Source organism: Glycine soja, chromosome 18 (assembly GCF_004193775.1).
Source record: "Glycine soja cultivar W05 chromosome 18, ASM419377v2, whole genome shotgun sequence".
In the NCBI taxonomy this organism is placed as follows: domain Eukaryota; kingdom Viridiplantae; phylum Streptophyta; class Magnoliopsida; order Fabales; family Fabaceae; genus Glycine; species Glycine soja.
In genome coordinates, this window is record NC_041019.1 from 8,388,404 (window position 1) to 8,410,217 (window position 21,814).

Below are 21,814 nucleotides of genomic sequence, written 5' to 3' on the forward strand. Positions count from 1 at the left end.
ATTAATCAATGCATGGGACAAACTTATTAATCACTGGTCATGGGTGGCATGTAATGGAGAATGTAACATTCAATTTTTCGTAAAGTAAATTAAAAATAAATAAATTTTAAAAAAAATAATGAGATTTTTGTGATTAAATAAATAAGAAGAAATAATTTTATAAATTAAAATAATGTTTGCAAGGTAAATAAAATAAATATATGTCCTTAGAAAATATAACCGACAAACATCATTTGAATCGAATAATTAGTTTTCTCTAACATAATTAGTTGTCGTACTTATTTAAATATTGGGTAGCCTGATATGGTATGGATATGGTGACAAATAATTAACATTAACAATGGCAAATTCAGTGCTGGCATACACGTTCAGCTTTGTCTCAAACTAGCGCTGGTCATATCTATGACTCAAACGTGGATGATACTTCAACGTGGAAATGTAAAATATTATGACTTAAACCAATATTACTTTGGCGTTTTCGTATTAATTGGTTCAACAACCATAATGGAATATTTCAATACATTGGAATAAATAACTACTTTATAAATTAACAATACATCCAACTTGCTGAATCAAAGAATATTAAATATTAATCAATTGTCCTCTTACTACGGACATGGCTATATATAATGTTGAAGAGCATCAAGTTTTGCACTCACAACAAACCTAAAAAACAGAGCTAGCTAGACTAAAATGGCAGAAACTGCAGTGTCCTTGGCTGGTCAGCATGCGCTTCCAAAAATATTGGAAGCTGTCAAAATGCTGAGAGATCTCCCAAAAGAAGTTAGAGACATTACAGATGAACTTGAAAGCTTTCAAGAGTTCATCAATGATGCTGATAAAGTGGCTGAAGCTGAACAAGATGATGGAAGGCGTCATAGAATAAAAGAAAGGGTGATGCGGCTGAGAGAAGCAGCTTTTCGCATGGAAGATGTCATCGATGAATATAACATCTCCTGTGAGGATAAGCAACCTGATGATCCTCGATGTGCAGCTTTACTATGTGAGGCTGTTGCCTTCATCAAAACTCAAATCCTTCTCCTTCAAAGTGCGTATAAGATTCAGGATGTTAAATCCCTTGTTCGTGCTGAAAGAGATGGTTTCCAAAGCCATTTTCCTTTAGAGCAAAGACCAACCAGTTCTAGAGGAAATCAAGATATCACATGGCAGAAACTTAGAAGGGATCCTCTCTTTATTGAGGAAGATGAGGTTGTGGGGCTTGATGGCCCTAGAGGTATATTGAAAAATTGGTTGACAAAGGGAAGAGAAAAACGCACTGTCATCTCTGTGGTGGGAATTGCAGGGGTGGGAAAAACCACTCTTGCCAAGCAAGTTTATGACCAGGTGCGTAACAATTTCGAGTGCCATGCGTTGATCACAGTTTCTCAATCCTTCTCTGCTGAAGGATTGCTGAGGCATATGTTGAATGAGCTTTGCAAAGAAAAAAAGGAGGACCCTCCCAAGGATGTTTCTACCATCGAGTTGTTGACAGAAGAAGTCAGAAACCGCTTGCGCAACAAGAGGTATGTTGTCTTGTTTGATGACGTATGGAATGGAAAATTTTGGGATCACATTGAATCTGCTGTAATTGATAATAAAAATGGAAGTAGGATATTAATCACAACCAGGGATGAGAAGGTTGCAGAATATTGTAGGAAATCATCATTTGTTGAGGTGCTTAAGCTAGAAGAACCTTTAACTGAAAAAGAATCTTTGAAATTGTTCTGTAAGAAGGCATTTCAGTATAGTTCCGATGGAGATTGTCCAGAAGAACTTAAAGATATATCTCTTCAAATTGTTAGAAAGTGTAAAGGTTTACCTCTAGCAATAGTGGCCATTGGTGGTCTTTTGTCTCAAAAAGATGAAAGTGCACCTGAATGGGGACAGTTTAGTCGAGATCTAAGTTTAGACTTGGAGAGGAATTCTGAGTTAAATAGTATAACAAAAATTTTAGGTTTAAGTTATGATGATTTGCCGATCAATCTCAGGTCATGTTTATTGTATTTCGGAATGTATCCAGAGGACTATGAAGTTCAATCTGATAGATTGATTAGACAGTGGATAGCTGAAGGGTTTGTCAAACATGAAACCGGAAAATCTTTGGAAGAAGTTGGGCAACAATATTTATCAGGGTTGGTCCGTAGAAGTTTGGTGCAAGTATCCTCACTTAGAATTGATGGCAAAGTTAAAAGGTGTCGTGTTCATGACTTAATACACGACATGATCCTTAGAAAAGTCAAGGATACAGGATTTTGTCAGTATATTGACGGGCCTGATCAATCTGTATCTAGTAAGATTGTTCGACGCCTGACAATTGCAACCCATGATTTTAGTGGAAGTATAGGAAGCTCACCCATGCGGTCAATTCTTATCATGACAGGAAAGTATGAAAAATTATCTCAAGACTTGGTAAACAAATTCCCTACAAATTACATGCTACTGAAGGTACTTGATTTTGAAGGTTCTCGTTTACGTTTACGTTATGTTCCTGAAAATTTGGGGAATTTATGCCACTTGAAGTATTTAAGCTTCCGGTATACATGGATAGCAAGTCTACCAAAATCCATTGGTAAGCTCCAGAATTTGGAGACCTTGGATATAAGAGGCACACATGTGTCTGAGATGCCAAAGGAGATTACGAAGCTTACTAAGCTACGTCATCTTCTGAGTGAGTATATATCTTTAATTCAATGGAAGGATATTGGAGGCATGACATCCCTACAAGAGATACCTCCAGTGATTATAGATGATGATGGAGTGGTCATTAGAGAGGTAGGAAAGCTAAAGCAGTTAAGGGAACTGTTGGTGGTAAAATTTAGGGGAAAACACGAAAAGACTTTGTGTTCCGTAATAAATGAGATGCCACTCTTGGAGAAACTAGATATTTATACAGCTGATGAGAGTGAAGTAATTGACTTGTACATTACGTCACCTATGTCTACACTTAGGAAGCTTGTCCTATGGGGGACGTTAACAAGGTTTCCAAATTGGATTTCACAGTTCCCAAATCTTATGCAACTGTATTTGAGCGGCTCCAGGTTGACTAATGATGCATTGAAATCACTAAAAAATATGCCAAGGTTGTTGTTCCTCGGTTTAAGTTACAATGCTTATGAAGGTGAAACTTTGCATTTTCATTGTGGAGGGTTTCAGAAACTAAAGCAACTGTCCCTCGGAAGTTTGGATCAATTGAAGTGCATCCTTATCGACAGAGGAGCACTGTGTTCTGTGGAAGAAATTGTTTTACGAGACCTCTCCCAACTCAAAGCAGTTCCCTCTGGAATTCAACACTTGGAGAAGCTTAAAGATCTCTATATCGACGACATGCCAACTGAATTTGAGCAGCGCATTGCTCCTGATGGAGGAGAAGACCACTGGATCATCCAAGATGTGCCCCATGTACGTATTTGGAGTGAGGATGCTGCAAAACCTTCTTATATATTCGGCAGAAGTCATCACTAAGATGCGTCCAAATTTGAAAATAGAAGGTGCGTCTTTTTCACATCTATAACTTTGTAGAATGACATTCGTGGCCTTTTTCTTTTCTTCAATAAAAAATGCAACCATTATCTAATTCCTAAAATAATTACTTTTGCCTCATTTTCTCTTCTAGTATTTGCTTCATTTTTCTTTCTCTACAACATCTCACGTACAAGTTAGGGATAGAATTGTCTAACAAGTATATGCGTACACCAACCAAAGTTAACGTTTCTTCATTATAAGATTCTCACCATTCTAATCCTTTCTATTATTGTGCTCAGAATTGGTAGATGTTGAGACCTCAACTGGATTGAGTTTTTTATTGCCATGTTGATAAATACTTGAACAATTTTATTGTATCATTTTAAGAAGAAATTAACTTTGAGTTTTTATAGGATCGTAAGCATATATTTCGTGTAAATGTTGTGGGTTTTTAAAGTTCCATTAGGATTGAAGCATAATAATGTCGATTTTTTTTCATAAATTAGATTGTGTTAAATGTTCCTAATTTTGATGTTTTGAACTTTGACCCACTTTGTACAACCATGAATTTTAGGAAAACTCTGAGGAAAGATTGTAAGAGGTGTTCCAAATCCAATGTTTCAGACGTTTCAATCATGTGGTTTTTTTAGTGTTAATTATTACGCCCATTTTAGCGTTATTAACACCAACACAATACAAAGAAGCTGAAAATAGTGTTCCTACAAAGACAGACAATTTTTGACAACTGAAAAATTCAAGATTCCCTCAAGTTCTTTCTTTTGCGGCCCGTGAAATGATGGATGCATGAGTGGATTGGAGGCATCAAATTGATTTTTTAAGCTTCCTTCTTCTCTTTCTCTTGTTTCCCTTTTTTCTAAAATGTGTACTCAAATTTTTGTTAACTTGATGTAATTTGAATTCTTATCTACAATTCAAGTTCATTTCTTTTAAATTGATTGTTTGTCTTTGTTTTAATTTAATGCCTTTATAAATTGGCATTTGGTCACTTATAGTGCCTTGATCGTATATTCCTATCTACAATTGTGAAATTGAAATAAGGATTGAATTTAAGGTATAATACAACAAGATTGGAGATTCTATTGTAATAAATATCAACAATTACGATAATTTAGATATTCTTGAACCTAATGATTACCCTAATTGAGAAACTCTAAAGATTTAGAATTTTCAATTGCGGAAGAGTTAGCACTTTAATTCAGTTTCCAATTCTAAAGATTTGAGTTAAGATATATTCACCTTCAATTACAATAGTAAATAATAAATTCAGTTTCCAATATGCTTCTAGAACTTGAATTGGAGTGAAAATTTGTGTTGTACATGCTAAACTCGTACGGTAACAAGACATATTAGATTTTGGCTTAGCACTTTAATCCTCTTAGTATAGTGCTTCAGCAATTTTGGTACCCAAACTTTTATGTTCAGGTTTGATCCAATATTTTTCAAAAAAAAAAAATAATGGTTGAATATATGTTATTAAAACCAATTTATATATCACTTATCTGGAGTAAGATAAATTTTTCAAGGCTTAATTTTATCTTTTTGTCTCATTCATTATTTATTTTATTTAATTTTATCCTTCTAATAATAAAATCTTTAATTTGATTGCTTAATTCCAAATCGATTCAATTTGGTCTCTTTGGTCCAAATTCACTTGACGTTGTTTATTAATAGTGGGATGAGATTGAATCAAACAAAGGAACAAATTAAATTGTTTATTAAAATTTAAAAAACAAACAGTGAGAACAAGAAGTTTATTAAGGGGTCAAGTTGCACCGTTTTGAAAATTAAAGTACTAAATTAAATTGTTTATTAATAGAGGACCAATGCTAAATAAAGAAATAGCACGACAAAAAAGTAAGGTTTTTTTTTTACTTTTAAAATTTTTATTGAATTCTAAAATATTCAATTAACTTGCCTAATTTTTTGTTTATTCACTCTTTTTTTTTCCTTTTAATCCTTGATGTTGGAAAACTTCAAAACTCTTTTTGATCACAAACATATTTTAACTCTCATAAAACAACACAACAATGTTTTTAAAATCGGACTTTTATAAGTTATTGATAAATCACTTTGAGTGATATTTTGTACAAACTTTTGTGTTATTTTGTATGCATTTTCTTGGTAGAATTTACAATTGGACACTAGTTTTGTATTCCAAAAGTATAACCACTCAATTGAGTGAAAGAGTAGGAAATTATACAAATTTATGAAGATTTAAGAACTTTACATAACTTGATTACTATCGTGGTACATTGATCACGGTCGTGGTAATCAACATGATTACAATAAAGTGATAAGAGTCCTCCCAAACAGCGTCAAGATCCAACAATAGCCATGGTAAATTGACCACGATCATGGTAAATCAAGAGGCTCATAGTCAATTTATAATGGTTCAAGGCTTCAGCGTTACTTCTAACCACGATTGTAGTGCTCCTTTTCGAGTAAATATCTTTAGGAAGCTATATATAGGTTTCTAGACTATGTAAAAATCATTTTTCAATTATTTTGAGTTTTATTCTTATCTTTTACGAATTTGAGACAACCTTGAAAGCTTTTAAGAGCCGAAGAACTTAAACAACATCGCTAGAATGGATCATGATCATTGTTCCTACTTATTGGTATGTTTATGTTTATTTTATCTAGGATTGCTAGTGTTGTTCTGATCATGAGGAGCTAGTCCTCCTAGTCCGAAGATTATTAGATAACTTTTCATTTGTACCATTCTCCTCATTTTTAATGAAATTTCTCATTGATTTTATGTTAATTAATTCTCTTTTTTTTTTTACTGTTTATTTGAAACCAATCAGTTTAATACTTAATCAATTGCATAATACTAATCATGTAATTGGTAGATTTAGGTAGAGAATGTTTTATGTCAAATTGCATGATCAAACTCTTTGGATAATCTCCAATACATTAGTTAATCTTTAATTAATCTTTCCTATAATTGATTTTCTTTTGACTTAAATTGATAGAACCAATGATCATTGGGGTATTGATTTAAGGCAAGAAGCATCTTCTAACCTTGATCATAGACTTTAGTTGATTTTGTGAATGAGTAATTAACTGGAGAAAGCATTTTATTACAACTAGGGTTGAAGGAAAATTAGTACTAGTAAGTCATAACCCTTAATCACTCTTATCATCAATGAACCCTTTCTTTATATTCGTATATTTTTTTACTTATAAATCCGTAAAAATATTTAAATTATCTTTTTAATTACTTCAACTGTTAATTTAATAAACTTGACTAATTGGGAATACAACTCGTCATTTGGGTTTGATATCCATACTTTCGAAACCACTATTATGATTGCGTAAGGTACACTTGAGGTATAACAAACATATTGGACATACAAGGATGGCAACATGTAGCATATGCATTTATGGTTTTGGGAATAAAAGAAGAAATCTGAAATGAAAACACTGTTTGTATAAAGGAATTTAAAATTCGAAGATTTTAAATTCTAAGAATTTCAAATACCTCAATTGAAATTCTTTTATTTTCAAAATTTTGTGTTTGTATAAAAAAAATTAAAATTGAGGGTGAAAGAAAATGAGTCACGAGTTCGAGAATGCAATTTCGGACTTTTAGGTGAAAAAGATGATGAAGGTTATAAAGGAAATACATAAACTTTTTGGAAAGTTCTAATGTAAGAAGAGAATTTCAATTTCTCACCTTTTACAAGGAAGTTAAAATTCCACATTTTTAGTGGTTTAAAATTATGTTTTAAAATTCCAAAAATTTAAATTCTTCAAAAAAAAAAAACATCCAAACAATGAATTTTATATTAAAGAAATTTAAATTTTCTGATAAATTACTTTCCTTAGTTAAAATTCTATATTAAGGATATATTGATAGAGAAAACATGAAAGAAAAAAGGATTCGAGGCCAGCCTCCAAACAAGGCATGAAAGAAAGCAAACTTAGCTTTTTTCGTATCATGTGTGCCTTACAATTGCTTTGTTTATACTAATTCCTTGCTAAAAGAATTTTTCATTTTGTGTCAAGGAATATTTTAGGAAATCATTGGCTAACAATTTATGATTACGCTTGTCTCCCTAAGGCCAACCAGCCATCATCTAGCAATTCTTCATTCCAGGTCAACTTCCTTTCTCGCTTTTCTTTCTCATGCGTGGTCTCTGAGGTAAGAGGCCCTCTTTACTTTCTTGCTATCTGTACCCTTGGTTTCTGTGTTTGTACCTCTGTTTTGTGTTCTCTATTAACTGGCCCAACTTTTGTATCATTCGTAGGCCCTTGTAAAATTACCTTTTCCTCAAGGTGATAATCCTCACATAATTGATCTCAATTCTCCCACGAGGCGTCATCCGGGGATAGCCCTTCCCATTGCACCAACACTTCCCAAGGCCCTTGTTCTAAAGCTCCCCGATAATCTAATATGGCTAGCTAAGGGAGTAATGACTGGTTGGTGTTGAACAAATTGTTTTGGAAAGTGAACTTCTTGAATATGTTCTGGGGAGCCTTTGAATGCTTTCAACTGGGAGCGGTGAAAAACAGGATGTATGCGGACTTCTTCCGGCAATTTCAAGCGGTATGCCACGGGTCCTATGCGTTCCAGAACTTGAAATGGTCTGCAGAATCTCTTAGCCAACTTGCCCATGATTTCTTGTGGTCCCTTAGCGGAGACTTTTCGGTGGGGCCTTAATTTAAGCATAACCCAATCTCCTGGTTGGTGGATCACCTCTCTTCGTTTAGCATCTGCAGTTATCTTCATACGGTCTTGTGCTTTGAGAAGCTTCTTGCGAATGGCCTAAAATGTTTCTTCTCTGTTGGTCAACATTTCGTCAACTGCATCCAGAGCTGAAGAACCCGCGATATATTCAGGAAAATTAAAGGATTTGCGCCCGAATGTGATCTCATATGGAGTGATGCCTTTTGCCGCATTCCATGAAGTGTTATGAGACCACTCTACCCAGAGAAGAAACTTGCCCCATTCCCTTGGCCGGTGATGAACAAATGTGCGCAAACATTGCTCTATGACCCTGTTTAGCACCTCCGTTTGACCATCACTTTGTGGGTGATTAGCGGAGCTCATCCTTAGCCGTGTGCCACTCCGACGAAACAACTCCTGCCAGAATTTGCTAATGAACAAGGGGTCGCAGTCGAAGACCAGGCTGTGAGGGAGGCTGTGAATCTTGCCCATGATTTCCATGAACAACGAGGCTACCGCATGGGCTGTGTGTGTCGCTAAAAGCATGCCAAGATGAACGCCTTTTGAAAATCGATCAACCACTACCAGTATTAACTGTGTTGCTGTGATATGGTGGGAGCCCGATGATGAAGTCCAGGGATAAGTCTTCCCAAGGTTGATGGGGAACTGGCAGAGGGCATAGTAATCCTGTTGCTCTTGTTGTCTCGTACTTAGCATGCTAACAATCAATACATTGCGAGACAAACTTCGTGACATCTTCTCAAAGTCCTGACGATTCAAAGTTTTCCGTCAAGCGAGCTATCATTTTCGCAATCCCCATGTGGCCTCCCGTGGGTGTTGTATGATACTCCACTAGTAATGTGGGAATCAGGGGCAGGTCCTTTGGTAGCCAAATTCGTCCCTTCCTGAGGATCAAGTTATGAACAAGAGTGAATCCAGAGTGCTTGTCGGGGTCCATTGTGATTGCTTGTCGGAGATGTCGATACTCAGGATGATCCTCCAATTGGTGGCGCGGTTCTTCAAAGAAAAGAGGGCAAGGGACAGAAAGGCTCATGTAGAATGAATTGGAACCACGTGAGCGCCCTGCCTTCCATGTAGAACGAAGCTATGGTAAGTCTTTCATTCTTTGGTGTGCCATGGTATTCGAAGAATTGGTTGATTTTGAAAATCCAACCAAGTGGTTCGGTGCCATCAAAATGAGGCACATCTAATTTCATTCGGTGATTGTTTGCAGGTACCGATGGTGATGGTGGAGGTGTTGGAGAAGAAGATGACGAGAGGATGGGAGTGACACGATTAAGGAGTTCATCAATTTTCTGAGTGAGTGAGTGCATGGATTCGCCGAGGGATAGTTGATGATTGGTGAGTCTGAGTAAAACTTCATCAAGCTTATCGAAGGTACCCATGGTGTGGACCGGATGGAACGATAGCACCAAAATTGATAGAGAAAACTTGAAAGAAAACTGGATTCGAGGCCAGCACCTCCAGACAAGGCAAGAAAGAAAGGAAACTTAGCTTTTTTCATATCATGTGTGCCTTACAATTGCTTTATTTATACTAATTCCTTGCTAACAGAATTTGTCATTTTGTGCCAAGGAATATTTTAGGAAATCAATGGCTAACAATTTATGGTTACGCTTGTCACCCTAAGGCCAACCAGCCATCATCTACAAAGGCAGACAATTTTTTACAACGGAAAATTCAAGATTCCCTCAAATTATTTCTTTTGTAGCCCGTGAAATGGTGGATGAGTGGATTTGAGCCATCAAAGGGCAAGATTCATCAAATTAATTTTTTAAGCGATATATATATATATATATATATATATATATATATATATATATATATATATATATATAATTTAGATATCTTCTCGATCTTCCTATAATGGAAAACATGAATAAACTATAGGAAATTGTAATTCTACCTTAATTAGTGATTTTGAATGAGATTTGATTAAGTAGTTATGTTAAATATTTGGAAAACTCTTTTTATCGTACATAATAATTATATTGGGTTCAAAGAGATTATTTTTAATGGGAAATATCTTTTCTTTGATGAATTAAGGCATTGTTCTTCACTTCTCCCTTAAAAAAATTGAAGAAAAAAAAAAAGAAAAGTGCATCCCCTTTGGCGTCCCCTGCAGGAGACAATCATAGAAGAAAGTCGAGCCACCTCTCTCTCTCTCTCTGGCGGCAATATATAACAATTAAAAGGAAAATATAAGCCATTAGTATTATTCAGTAACAACAAGAATTATTGAACCAGTCAACGCTTACTTTCGAATATAATATATATTGTGTGTATTGTGTTGCATATTTTATAACACATCTTCAATTATTTACATATAATATCATTCGTGTCTAAAGTCTTCTATAGCACATGATGATTAAAAAAATGTCCGAGACTCACCCTATAACAATACTCATAATTTCCGTTGACATTTCACATACTCAACTCATAGATTCAAGGAGAGGAGATGTATGGTGAAATTGAAAGGTTCATCAAAGTATGGATTTCAGCCATCTTAGGTTTATGTTATTGTTATTACATGGCTGCAAGAATACCAAAGGGCTTCTTGAGACTTCTCTCCCTTCTCCCTATTCTCTACCTCTTCATCATCCTTCCCTTGAACATCTCTTCACCTAACTTAGTTGGATACACTTCCTTCTTCCTTGTTCAACTTGGCATTTTCAAGCTCCTACTTTTTTCCTTCAACAAAGGCCCTCTTGCCCTATCACCCCCAAACATTGTCCATTTCATCTCCATAGCTTCCCTCCCCATCACCCCAAAACAACATCCACCAACCAATAAAAATAACACCACCAACACCCAAAAGCCAAAATGGCTATTGCCCTTAAAATTGCTTATTTTTGCAATGATCGCACGTGTTTATGAGTACAATGAATACTTCCACCCTCATTTCATATTAGTCCTTTATTGTCTTCACTTGTACCTTGGCTTAGAGCTTGTTTTTGCTCTTATTGCAACCCCGGTTCAAACCCTTTTTGGCTTAAAGATAGAACCACACTTCAACAAACCCTACCTTTCGTCCCCACTTCAAGATTTTTGGGGTCATAGATGCAACCTTATGGTTAGACATGGCAAGAAAACCCATACCGGTGGGTACCCGCCCGAATCCTTCCCGACTTTGACAGGTAATACCCGAGTTGACCGGGTATGGGTTCGGGTTCGGGTTCGGGTTTTTCCCGATAATTAAAAGCTGGATATGGGTACGGGTATGGGATTACTAGATCCGTCCCGACCTCGAACCCGAACCCGCCTGCCACTTGAAATCTTTAAAACTTTTGCATAATTTAATCAAAAGATAGAATTTTTATTACTAGTTAATTTTATTTTAAATTTTTTACATAATTTAATATTATTTTTTTAAAGATTTTTGTAGACACGTGCGCTATGATAAATTTATAGATATATAAGTGGTTAAAAACAAATGTTTAACAATCAATTTATTTTTTCTAAAATCAAATTTTTAATATTTTTTTACAAAAAAATTATTTTTCTAATTTGAATTGGGTATGGGATGGAATCAGGGATACCCGATACTCGACGGGTACTCGATGGGTACGGGGATGGGATAATAAACTTTAACCCGTCGGGTGTCGGGTACGGGTATGGGGATATGTTGGGGAGTCGGGATAAGGGATTGTGGAGACAATACCCGTACTCCCCCCGCCCCATTGCCATGTCTACTTATGGTTTCTTGTCTTCTACGCTCTACAGTATACAACCACGTAAGCTGTATGATTACGGGTTTAGTGGGTCCCTCATGTGCCACGTCAGCTGCCATGTTGGCCACGTTCCTTGTGTCTGGGCTTGTGCTTGAGTTAATCTATTATCATGTTACACGTGTACCTCCCACGTGGGAAGTTACGTGTTTTTTTGTGCTTCACAGTGTGTGCACGGTGGCGGAGGTGGCTGTTAAGAAGGTGGTTCTCCATCGTGGATGGCGGCTGCACCGTGCCGTGTCAGGGCCACTCGTGGTGGCATTCTTGGCTATCTCGGCGAATTGGCTGTTTTTTCATCAATTGTTGAGGAATGAAATGGATAGGAAGTCCAGTGAAGAGTATGTAATTTTGGTGGATTTTGTTAAGTCTAAGATATAACATTGAGAATGTTTAACTCTTGAGAGTAAACGTTAAAGGATGAGAGAGACTTATAATTGTAATATTTACCTTAAAGGGTAAAACATTTCATTTTTTTTAAGAATTATTTAATTGTGAATAAGGCATATATGTTGAATATGTTGAAAAATGATGAGTGTGACTCAACAGCTAACATCTGAAAATGTGCAAGTCTAAAAACATTAAAGTATTTTATGTTTTTATTGGATTTACGTGGGTGTATAAAAAAATATATGGGTGTATGAGTTTAGGTTTGAAGGCAAAAAAATCTTTATTTAAATATTTGAAAATAAAAGAAACTTAATTGCACATAGTGTTTCAAATGAAAGATACACATACGTGGTTTAAAAAAAAATACCATCTCTATCTTGGATTAATCCATTGTTCTTTCTTACAAAATTGGAAAAATAAAATAAAGGAAAAGTGTGTCCCCCCTTGCAGCAATAAGAATTAATCTAAGGAAAATATCATCCATTAGGAGATTTATAATTAAAGTGTGTCCCCCCTTGTAGCAATAACAACTAGTTAGTAATAAATGATTGAACGACTGTTACAGCTGGCTAAGTTTCCTTCTAGATTAGTCAAAGGCAAGATCGAGAGGCACAGAAGCGTGGCAATTAATTTGGGTAGCTATAATCTGCTGCCTGTAGAACTTCAGAAATAAAATTGTCTTTAGAAGTGGTAATTTGTCGTTTGAAGACTTGCTTGGAATCTGTAAGATTTAGAACATGATCTTGGTTGCACGCCAGAATATTTAAAGGCTTCAGTTATTCCTTCTTTGACTGGTTAAATAGCCCAATGATGACTATAATGGTTTTTTTATTATTAAAATGGATTAAAAATTAAAATTATCATAATGGATTTATCAAGAAAGTATTTATCAAAATAGATGATTTTTGTCACATAGGATTATAGAAAAAAGTGACATCTTATGTTTTTTGTGTATTTTATAGCATGAGGCACCATTCTCGTATACTCCATTTTTGCCAAGGCTAAATTCATATTTAATGATTAGATCTTATGAGACAGTTTTACTCAATTTAATGATGATCAAGCTAATATAAAATACTTTTAAAATTAAACTCTTGTCTTTACAACAATTTAAAATAGTATAAATGTATAATTAAATATGAAAAAAAGAGATATGTAAGCTTAGTAACGAAGAATAAAGTAATAAGAGTATGTATTTGTATTTCTTTTGATAATGAAGAATATTTTTTTGAGACAAAATAAGACGTATAAATTTCAATTTTTTTATATATAATTTTTTGGTTGAGTGTCTTTCAGTAAACGACATCATGTTTTAAGATTTTAGTGTCAGCCTCAACTTTTTGGCATCTAGAGTTGAATGGGGACATTCTTTAGTTGTTATCGCCAAATTAGGAGCATATCATAACTAAGATCCTTATGCTCTCTTAAACCCTAAAACAAGGTAGGAAATAATTAAAGTAGGCTTAAGGGTTTTTTTAAAAAAGAAACATCATTATCATTTTTGGCTCAAATAGGTGCAAGGGATAAATTATCATCAAAGGTTGGCTTTTTGGCTAAGTGGCTGAAAATAAGAAGAAACATGACCTTGATCATTTCCACCTCATGTAATTAATCAAACAGTCTAAGAATGATGCAAAAGCGGGAAATTAAAAACAGACGTTCTCTCACAAGTAAGTTTCACACAACTCACCGGAACAAAACAAAGTTGTTGGCTTACCGCACATGATTTCTTCCCGACGGACTAACCTTTTCCTCTCTTTGTTGTGATTCATACTCCACTACTTGAACTAACATTTTCCTTCATGGAACCAGCATTTTTCACAAAAATTGGTATGCAACATTTCAAGTGTCGAAGTCCTTCAGAAAAAGCTCAAAAAGTGACTTCATAATTATCATGCAATTTTTATTCAATGACATAAAATGACTAAATTTAAACTACTAGAATTAAATTGTTGAAATTAAAGTAAGATAAAGAAAAACAAAAACTAAAGACAAGAAACATAAAGAAACAAGAAAAGAAGAAATCCTAATAAGAAGATTTGGGTCTCAATCTTGTGAGGGCCCTAGATCCCAATCATTTGCTAGATATGCAATATGGTCTCATCCTTAGTTCCGACTTTAGTGATATCTCTGACCTCAGAGGGCTCACCCCCCCCCCATATCAGTAGAGGGTTGGACTCCTGGTGGGCCATGATTGAATCCTGTTGCTCCTTGATTGAATCAAGACGGACCTCCTTGGTTGTAACCTTGGAATCCGTGGCGATTTGGTATGCCCATGTAGTTTACTTCTCTGGAAGGGTCTTCTTGAATTGTACATTGTCCAGGCTCGCGTATTCCTCCACATGTATGGCACCCCCCTACCTACATCACAGAAGAGTTAGAAGGACTTATCGCTTGTAGTTGCTGTGGTAGCTTGCTGAGAGTCTCGGTCAGGGCTTCTATTTGTCTAGATAGCAGCTTATTTTGTGCCAAGGTTGCATCTTGCGTTGTGAGTTCCAGAAGGCTTCTCTTGGTTGGTGCATATGTGCAATCACGAACAATGGCGTGATCACTTGCCACCATATTTTCTATTAACTCCATCGCCTCCTCTGGTGTTTTTAGCTTGATCTTACCTCCTACGGATGCATCTAGTAGCTGCTTTGATTGAGGTCTCAGACCATCTATGAAAATGTTGAGTTGGACCGGCTCACTGTATCCATGTGTAGGTGTTTTCCTTAGCAGTCCACGGAAGCGGTCGAGTGCCTCGCTGAGGGATTCATCGGGAAATTGATGGAAGGAAGAGATTTCCATCTTCCCCTTAACAGTCTTTGATTCAGGGAAGTATTTCTTTAAGAATTTCTCTACAACTTATTCCCATGTCCGCAAGCTGTTACCTTTGAAGGAGTGTAGCCACCTTTTTGTTTCCCCTGCTAGTGAAAAAGAGAAAAGATTGAGGCGTGTTGCATTTTCAGGAACCCCGGCTATCTTCACCGAGTTACAAATGTCGAAGTATGTGGCTAGATGTGCATATGGATCTTCACTTGGTAGGCCGTGAAATAGATTCCCTTGAATCAGTTGCATGAGAGAGTGAGGATAAGAGATGTTGGCCGCTTGAACCTTCGGCCTTGCAATGCTTGTAAAAAATTATGGAGTAGTTGCACTAGAGTAATCCTTTAATGTGACTCGGCGTGCATGTTCGTCCTCCATATGGACGTGGATTTATGGAGAAGGAGGATGTGAGGTGTGACTGCTTCCTTATGCTTCTTGTTCCCTTTTTCTTCTTGTAGCATTGTTGCGTTTGCAAGTGGCTTCAATTTCCAAGTTGATAGGAACTATTTCTCCAGTTGCAGTTCTACATCGCATGCACAAAAACAAGCACTACCCGTGCAAATTATGGAAGAAATAATGGAAGAAAAAAATTGAAAAAATAAAGAAAAAGGAAAAGTGCGAAATAAAGAATAGAAGAATTTCTTACAAATTGAAAAGGTATGGCAACCAAGTATGAAGAAAAAATCCCCGACAACGGCGCCAAAAACTTGTTAACTCGTTGACAAGTGTACCAAATTGTCACAAGTAGTAAAGTACTCGGAAGTCCGAGTGTCGAATCCACAGGGATTTTGTGTTGTACTTATCTTGGATACTTTTCAATTTATAAAGGAATAAAAGAAAGAGTAGAAGATAGAAGGCAATAATAGTAAATTATAAATAAAAAGCAAAAGAATTAAAGAGAGAATTCAATGGAATGCGAATGTTAGGACCTAACATGCCTTGTTTGCCTAGGATGTATGAGTTTATGATTTTTCTTTATCAATTTAGGTGATTTTATTCTACCCACATCTGTTCATTTACTTGCCCCTGATTCCTCACGATGACAAACCTATTTTATTCATCTATCTCCCAAATTCCTTTGCAAAGACTCAACAAATAAAATGCATGAAGTATGAATTCTAGATGTTTGCAAGAATACATGGGCATAAAATTATCATTCTATTCCTAGCAATGACTTTCTCATGAAATCCTTTCTTTTTGTTCTATTAGAAGTTACCCTCTCCCGAGTGTCTAACCCCTAAAACTAATGCATGCATATTTTTTTTAAATCTTATTTAGAAGTTACCGTCTCCCGAGTGTCTAACCCCTAAAAGAATATAAAGATGAATAATGTAAGATAAAAGCAGAAAAGATAATAGAATAGAAAAACCTAGAAAATAATCTTGTTGCATTGATAAATATGAAGTACATCATACATATCTTTGGCTTTTTAGGCTTGCCAGGCCCTAACTAGGGGGTTTAGCCACTCATGGCCATTAAGGGCTTTACAATGGAAGGGGTGAAAGAAAGATGATAAAAAGAGAGAAGAGAGTAAGAATTCTCAGGCTTTAAGTAGTAGTGAGAGTGCTCTGAGACTTGGTGGGTTTTCTCCTTGGCCTGACTATCCATTTATAGCTAATGAAGTGGACTTGGGCTTGATTCAAAAAATCTTCCTTATCTATCTTTTTGATATCTTTTGGATCTTATAAATCTTATCTTTCCTACATCTGCAAGTCATAGATAAGAAAAATATCAATTCATATCTTTTAAGCCAAAAATAACTGCTAAATAAATATCTTTAAAGATATTTTTAAATTAGCTCATATTTAGCAGTTATCAATATCTTTTGGATCTTGTAATCTTATCTTTTCATATCTGCAATGATGTAAGCTCCATTGGAGCTTGTAGGCCTAGGATCTTCTTCATCAATGGATTCCTTTGCTTCTTGGAAGATGAATGACAGCGGAATGGAGAAGGAAGAGAGAGAGGAGACGCCACTTCAAGGAGAAGATGAGTCTAGAAGAAGCTCACCACCATAGCAAGCCATGGATAAGAGCTTGGAGGAAGAAGGAGATGAATGAAGGGAGAGGAAAAGAAGAGCATGAATTTTTGTGCTCTAAAAGAGCTCTGAAATCTGAAGTTTAATTTTCAAATGATCAAAGTTGTAAAAATGCACACACATAGCCTCTATTTATAGCCTAAGTGTCACACAAAATTGGAGGGAAATTTGAATTTCTATTCAAATTTCACTTGAATTTGAAATTGAATTTGTGGAGCCAAATTTTGAAGCCAAAATTTCACTAATTATGATTAGTGAATTTCAGATATAGTTCATCCCACTAATCCAAGATCAAGTCCAAGATTCTCCACTAAGTGTGCTTAGGTGTCATGAGACATGTAAAGCATGAAGGACATGCACAAAGTGTGACTATATGATGTAGCAATGGGGTGTAGCAAGCAAATGCTCACCTCCCCCTGTAAAATTTAATTGGATTGGGCTTCTACCAATTTAATTAAATTTATTTCTCAACACACACATCAAATATTCACTTAATGCATGTAAAATTACAAAACTACCCCTAATACAAAAACTAGTCTAGGTGCCCTAAAATACAAGGGCTGGAAAATCCTACATTTCTAGGGTATCCTACCTACATTATGGAGCCCTAAATACAAGGCCCAAAATTAATGAAACCTTAATCTAATATGTACAAAGATAAGTGGGCTCATACTTAGCCCATGGGCCCAAAATCTACCCTAAGGCTCATGAGAACCCTAGGGCCGTCTCTTGCATCTTTGACCCAATCTTCTTGGAGTCTTCTATCCAATGCCCTTGGGGGGTAAGATTGCATCATGCAAGCCATAAATAATAAAAGTATCAATTCTTATCATTTAAACCAAAAATAACTGCTAAATAAATATTTTCAAAGATATTTTCAATATATTTTTATTATAAAATAACTCATATTTAGCAGTTATCAAATGTAAAATAATTTTACATTGTCATCCAATAAAAAAAATCATTAGTTATAACTTTTAAAGTATATTTATTATAGGAGATGAGGAGGTGGGCGAATTTGTGATTGCTAAATCAGTGTGGATGAAACCTTGGGTGAAGGTGTAGGAGGCTTCGAGGTTATTGTTGGCTTTGTAGTGGGTTACTGATTTGGAAATGTTCCATGCTATATTTGAATTAGATTGCTAGGGAGTGGTAGATAGAGTGTTGGCTGCCAAATCTGATTTTTCTGAGGCAGCTTTGATCAACCAATGACTACAGACAATTGATAATGCCAGTCCATCTTTTTATCATATGACACCTTCTTGTATTACTTTTGTTATTAATAATGAAAAGCTGTAAGGAGATAAAAGTTGGTTGGATGAGTACGAAAGAAGGGAAGGAGGAAAAGGTTGCAGGTTTGATCTCTCTTGCTAACAAAAACTAACAACGATTTGGCAAATGTAGAATTTGCATTTCTGGAAATAAAAGAAGAAATGTGAAATGAAAACACCTAAGGAGATTTATTTACCAGGAAAATTCTACGGGTAAAGGAATGCAATCGTACAACAATGAATTTATCTATTATATCATCATACAGCAGGAAAAGGTTGCAGTTCCATAACAAGTGTTGGATTATCACAGCAATGGAAAAAATATAATGAATTTCTAGAAATACACAAAAAGAATAATTGCATTAAGGGATGCCCTTTGACCCAAGTAGGATATGATGCCAGACAAATTGTTTGGAGTTTGATCCAAAAGGAAATTTATCAAATGCTAATAATACCAACAGTCAATTAGTAATGCTCCTGATATATTGCTCCAAATTCTGCTCTCCATGCCTGATCGTCATATGTATAGGAGGAAGTTGGATTGTGTGCCACATCAGAATCCTCTCTATACAGTGGTTGTAGTGCAGATTCAGGTAATTTGCTCTCTGTAGTGTACTGCTTCATGGTATTAATCTCAGTCTTGTGTTTTCTTTTCATCTTCGCAATTTGCATCTTCAAATTTTCATTATCTTGTTGCCAATTTGGAAAGTTCTCCTGTATAACATAAGAAATATATTACTCAGGAAAAGAATAATCAGAAATGTGTTAAGACAGAACATATGCTGAAGCTGAAGCTTCTCAACCACAGTTACTGGTTTTTAAGTCACATTATGTTCCCTTCCTGTTTTTATTAGTAACTTTGGTATTTGATAAATAGGGAGGCCAAAGAAATTACTGCAATACAAATTATATAATCCATTTTAAGAACATTCCCTGTTTCCTATTACCCTTTTAACAAATAATAGAATAGCAGAAGAGCATTCCCTGCAATATAAATTATATAATCCAGAGTTACCGGCTGCACTTATGTCTCACTCTCAATGGAGAAAGAATGTAGTGGGAAGTTTGCAAGGCAATGGCGTTTATGTGAAGGGGAAACAGGAACATGAAAGGACACAAGGAAAGGGTTCTGGTGGTAGACAGAGGAAAAAGTCCAAGTCTAGAAAATGCAAGAAAGAGAAGAGTGTTACAAACGCAACCAAAAGGGGCATTTCAATAGGTATTGCCCAGAGTTGAAGAAATTTGGTGAAAGGGCATCCCATTTAGTAAATGTGGCAAAAAGACTAATGATTCAAACTACTACAGTGAGGGAGATGTTCTCTCTGGTTCATGCAATCAGTTGACAGATGCATGGATTCTTGATTTTGGAAGTTCTTACCATATGACTCCCAAAAAGGAGTAGTTCAGCATACACACGTTAGGTAATTTTGGCAGTGTCTATATAGGTAACGACAGAGAGTGTGTTGTTGTTGGAATGAGACAGGTGCAGATTGCTATGGATAATGGTGGAGTCAGAATGTAGTGTGATGTCCGTCATATCCCTGAGTTGAGGAAGAATTTGATCTTACTTAGTACCTTGTAGGCCAATGATTTTAGTTACAGAACTGATGGAGATCGAGATACCCTCAGAGTGTGTAAGGGGGTGTTGACTATGATGAAAGCACAACACACTGTACAAAATATTTATAGGCTGCTAGGGAGCATAATTGTAAGTCAAGTTGCATCCACTAAGTCTAATGATGATGCTACCAAATTATGGCACCTGTTTTGGGTCATCTCAGTGAGCATGAGATGGTGGAGCTTCATAAGAGAGGGCTCTTGAAAGTAATTCAGAGTTGCAAGTTAGACTTGTGCGAGCATTATTTGCTTAGGAAACAAACTAGAGTGCGGTTTAAAGTTACGAAACATACCACCAAAAGGATTCTAGATAATGTGCATACTAATGTGTGGGGTCCTACTAGAGATTCGTCCATGGTGATTCTCACTATTTTGTGACCTTCATTGATGATTTTTCTGGCAAGGTCTAGGTGTACTTCATGAAATAGAAATTTGAAGTCTTTGAGAATTTCAAGTTGTGGAAAACTAAGGTGGAGAATCAGGCGGGCAAAAAGACCAGGTACTTGAGATCTGATAATAGCACAAAATACACAAACTCGTTGTTTCAGAAATTTTGTGAGGAACATGGCATTCAGAGGCATTTCTCAATGTGGAAAACACCACAATAGAATGGTGTTGTAGAGAGGCTGAATAGGCCCCTTACTGAAAGGGCTCAGCGTCTGAGGTTGCAAGCTAACCTTTCTAAAGGATTTTGGGCAAAAGTGGTGAATATGGCGTGTTATCTACTTGATTGATCACCATGAGCATCATTGGGTGGGGAAGTTGCAGGGGAAGTTTGGAGGGGTAACCCTATTGATTTTAATAATTTGAGAATATTTGGGTGTTCTAATTTTTGTGCATATATCCAGTGATGAGAGATCTAAACTTGATCCAAAGTCAAAAAAATGTGTTTTTATAATTTATTCCAAAGGTGTGAAAGGGTTTAAGTTTCGGGATCTAATTTTCAAGAAGATGGTGATTAGCAAGGGTGTAGTGTTTGATGAGCAATCCACGTTACCAGAGATAGTTGAGACAACTATGTCAGTGTCTACTGGAGCTTTCCCTAACTCCATTGAGGTTTAGGTGGACTTCAAGTAATTGTCGGTGATTCCTGAGAGGATAGAACCATGTAGTCCAAGATTTGAGGTTACACCTATACCTGAGTCAAGATCAGTGAGTCTAGGTGGACCACATCGGGAGTACCATCTTGTCAAAGATAAAGATCACTGCACCATTAAACCCGTTGTCCGATATGGGTTTGAAGAATTGGCTAATTTGGCTGCTTTTGCACTTTTCACTAGTGCTAGAGATCCTTCTACTTTTCAAGAGGTTATGAACAACCATGAGAAAGACAATATGGTGAAGGAAATGAAGTCTTTGTAGAAGAATCAGATATAGGAGCGAGTTGAGCTTCCTGCAGGCAACAAAACCATGGGATTTGCTAATGGGTGTACAAGACGAAACCTCTAGTATCAGAAAAAAAGGGGAAAAGTTCAACGCTCGCCTATTAGCAAAGGGGTATGCACAATAGAAGGGGATTGATTATGATGAGATTTCCTCCTCAATCGTAAGACACACTTCTATTAAGGCAGTGCTAGCCTCGGTAGCCAATTGTGGCATGCACTTGAAGCAAATGGATGTGAAGACAACCTTTCGTGACAATGATGCATAGCAACAAATTTACATGAAGCAACCAAAGAGGTTTAGTAAAGGTGGATTGGATCGATTCATTTGTAAGTTGAAGAGGTCTGTGTATGGATTGAAGCAATCTCCAAGGCAGTTTTATGGAAGAAATTGGAGAGTCAATACA

At 36.0% G+C, this 21,814-nt stretch overlaps 2 protein-coding genes across 3 annotated transcripts; both read left to right on the forward strand.

Moving 5' to 3' along the window:
- Positions 1-667: 667 nt before the first annotated feature.
- Positions 668-4,468, forward strand: LOC114396346 (disease resistance protein RPM1-like). 2 transcript variants are annotated; one of them, XM_028358269.1, is made up of 3 exons: positions 668-1,523; positions 1,989-3,488; positions 4,037-4,468. In XM_028358269.1, exons 1-2 carry the CDS (start codon positions 694-696, stop codon positions 3,460-3,462), a joined length of 2,304 nt encoding a protein of 767 aa, XP_028214070.1. In that variant the 5' UTR covers positions 668-693; the 3' UTR covers positions 3,463-3,488; positions 4,037-4,468. The 2 variants fall into 2 exon arrangements, with proteins under 2 accessions (XP_028214070.1, XP_028214069.1); XM_028358268.1 differs by having other exon boundaries at positions 668-3,488.
- A 6,122-nt stretch (positions 4,469-10,590) lies between these two features.
- Positions 10,591-12,282, forward strand: LOC114396349 (probable long-chain-alcohol O-fatty-acyltransferase 1). The gene is made up of 2 exons (XM_028358272.1): positions 10,591-11,253; positions 11,879-12,282. Exons 1-2 carry the CDS (start codon positions 10,635-10,637, stop codon positions 12,280-12,282), a joined length of 1,023 nt encoding a protein of 340 aa, XP_028214073.1. The 5' UTR covers positions 10,591-10,634.
- Positions 12,283-21,814: the final 9,532 nt, after the last annotated feature.

Bases quoted from the DNA above. Each gene is read 5' to 3' on its own strand.
- LOC114396346 (XM_028358268.1), top strand. From the start codon at position 694: ATGGCAGAAACTGCAGTGTCCTTGGCTGGTCAGCATGCGCTTCCAAAA.
- LOC114396349 (XM_028358272.1), top strand. From the start codon at position 10,635: ATGTATGGTGAAATTGAAAGGTTCATCAAAGTATGGATTTCAGCCATC. The intron at 11,254-11,878 runs GACATGGCAAGA...TACTTATGGTTT, and splicing joins TAGATGCAACCTTATGGTTA to CTTGTCTTCTACGCTCTACA.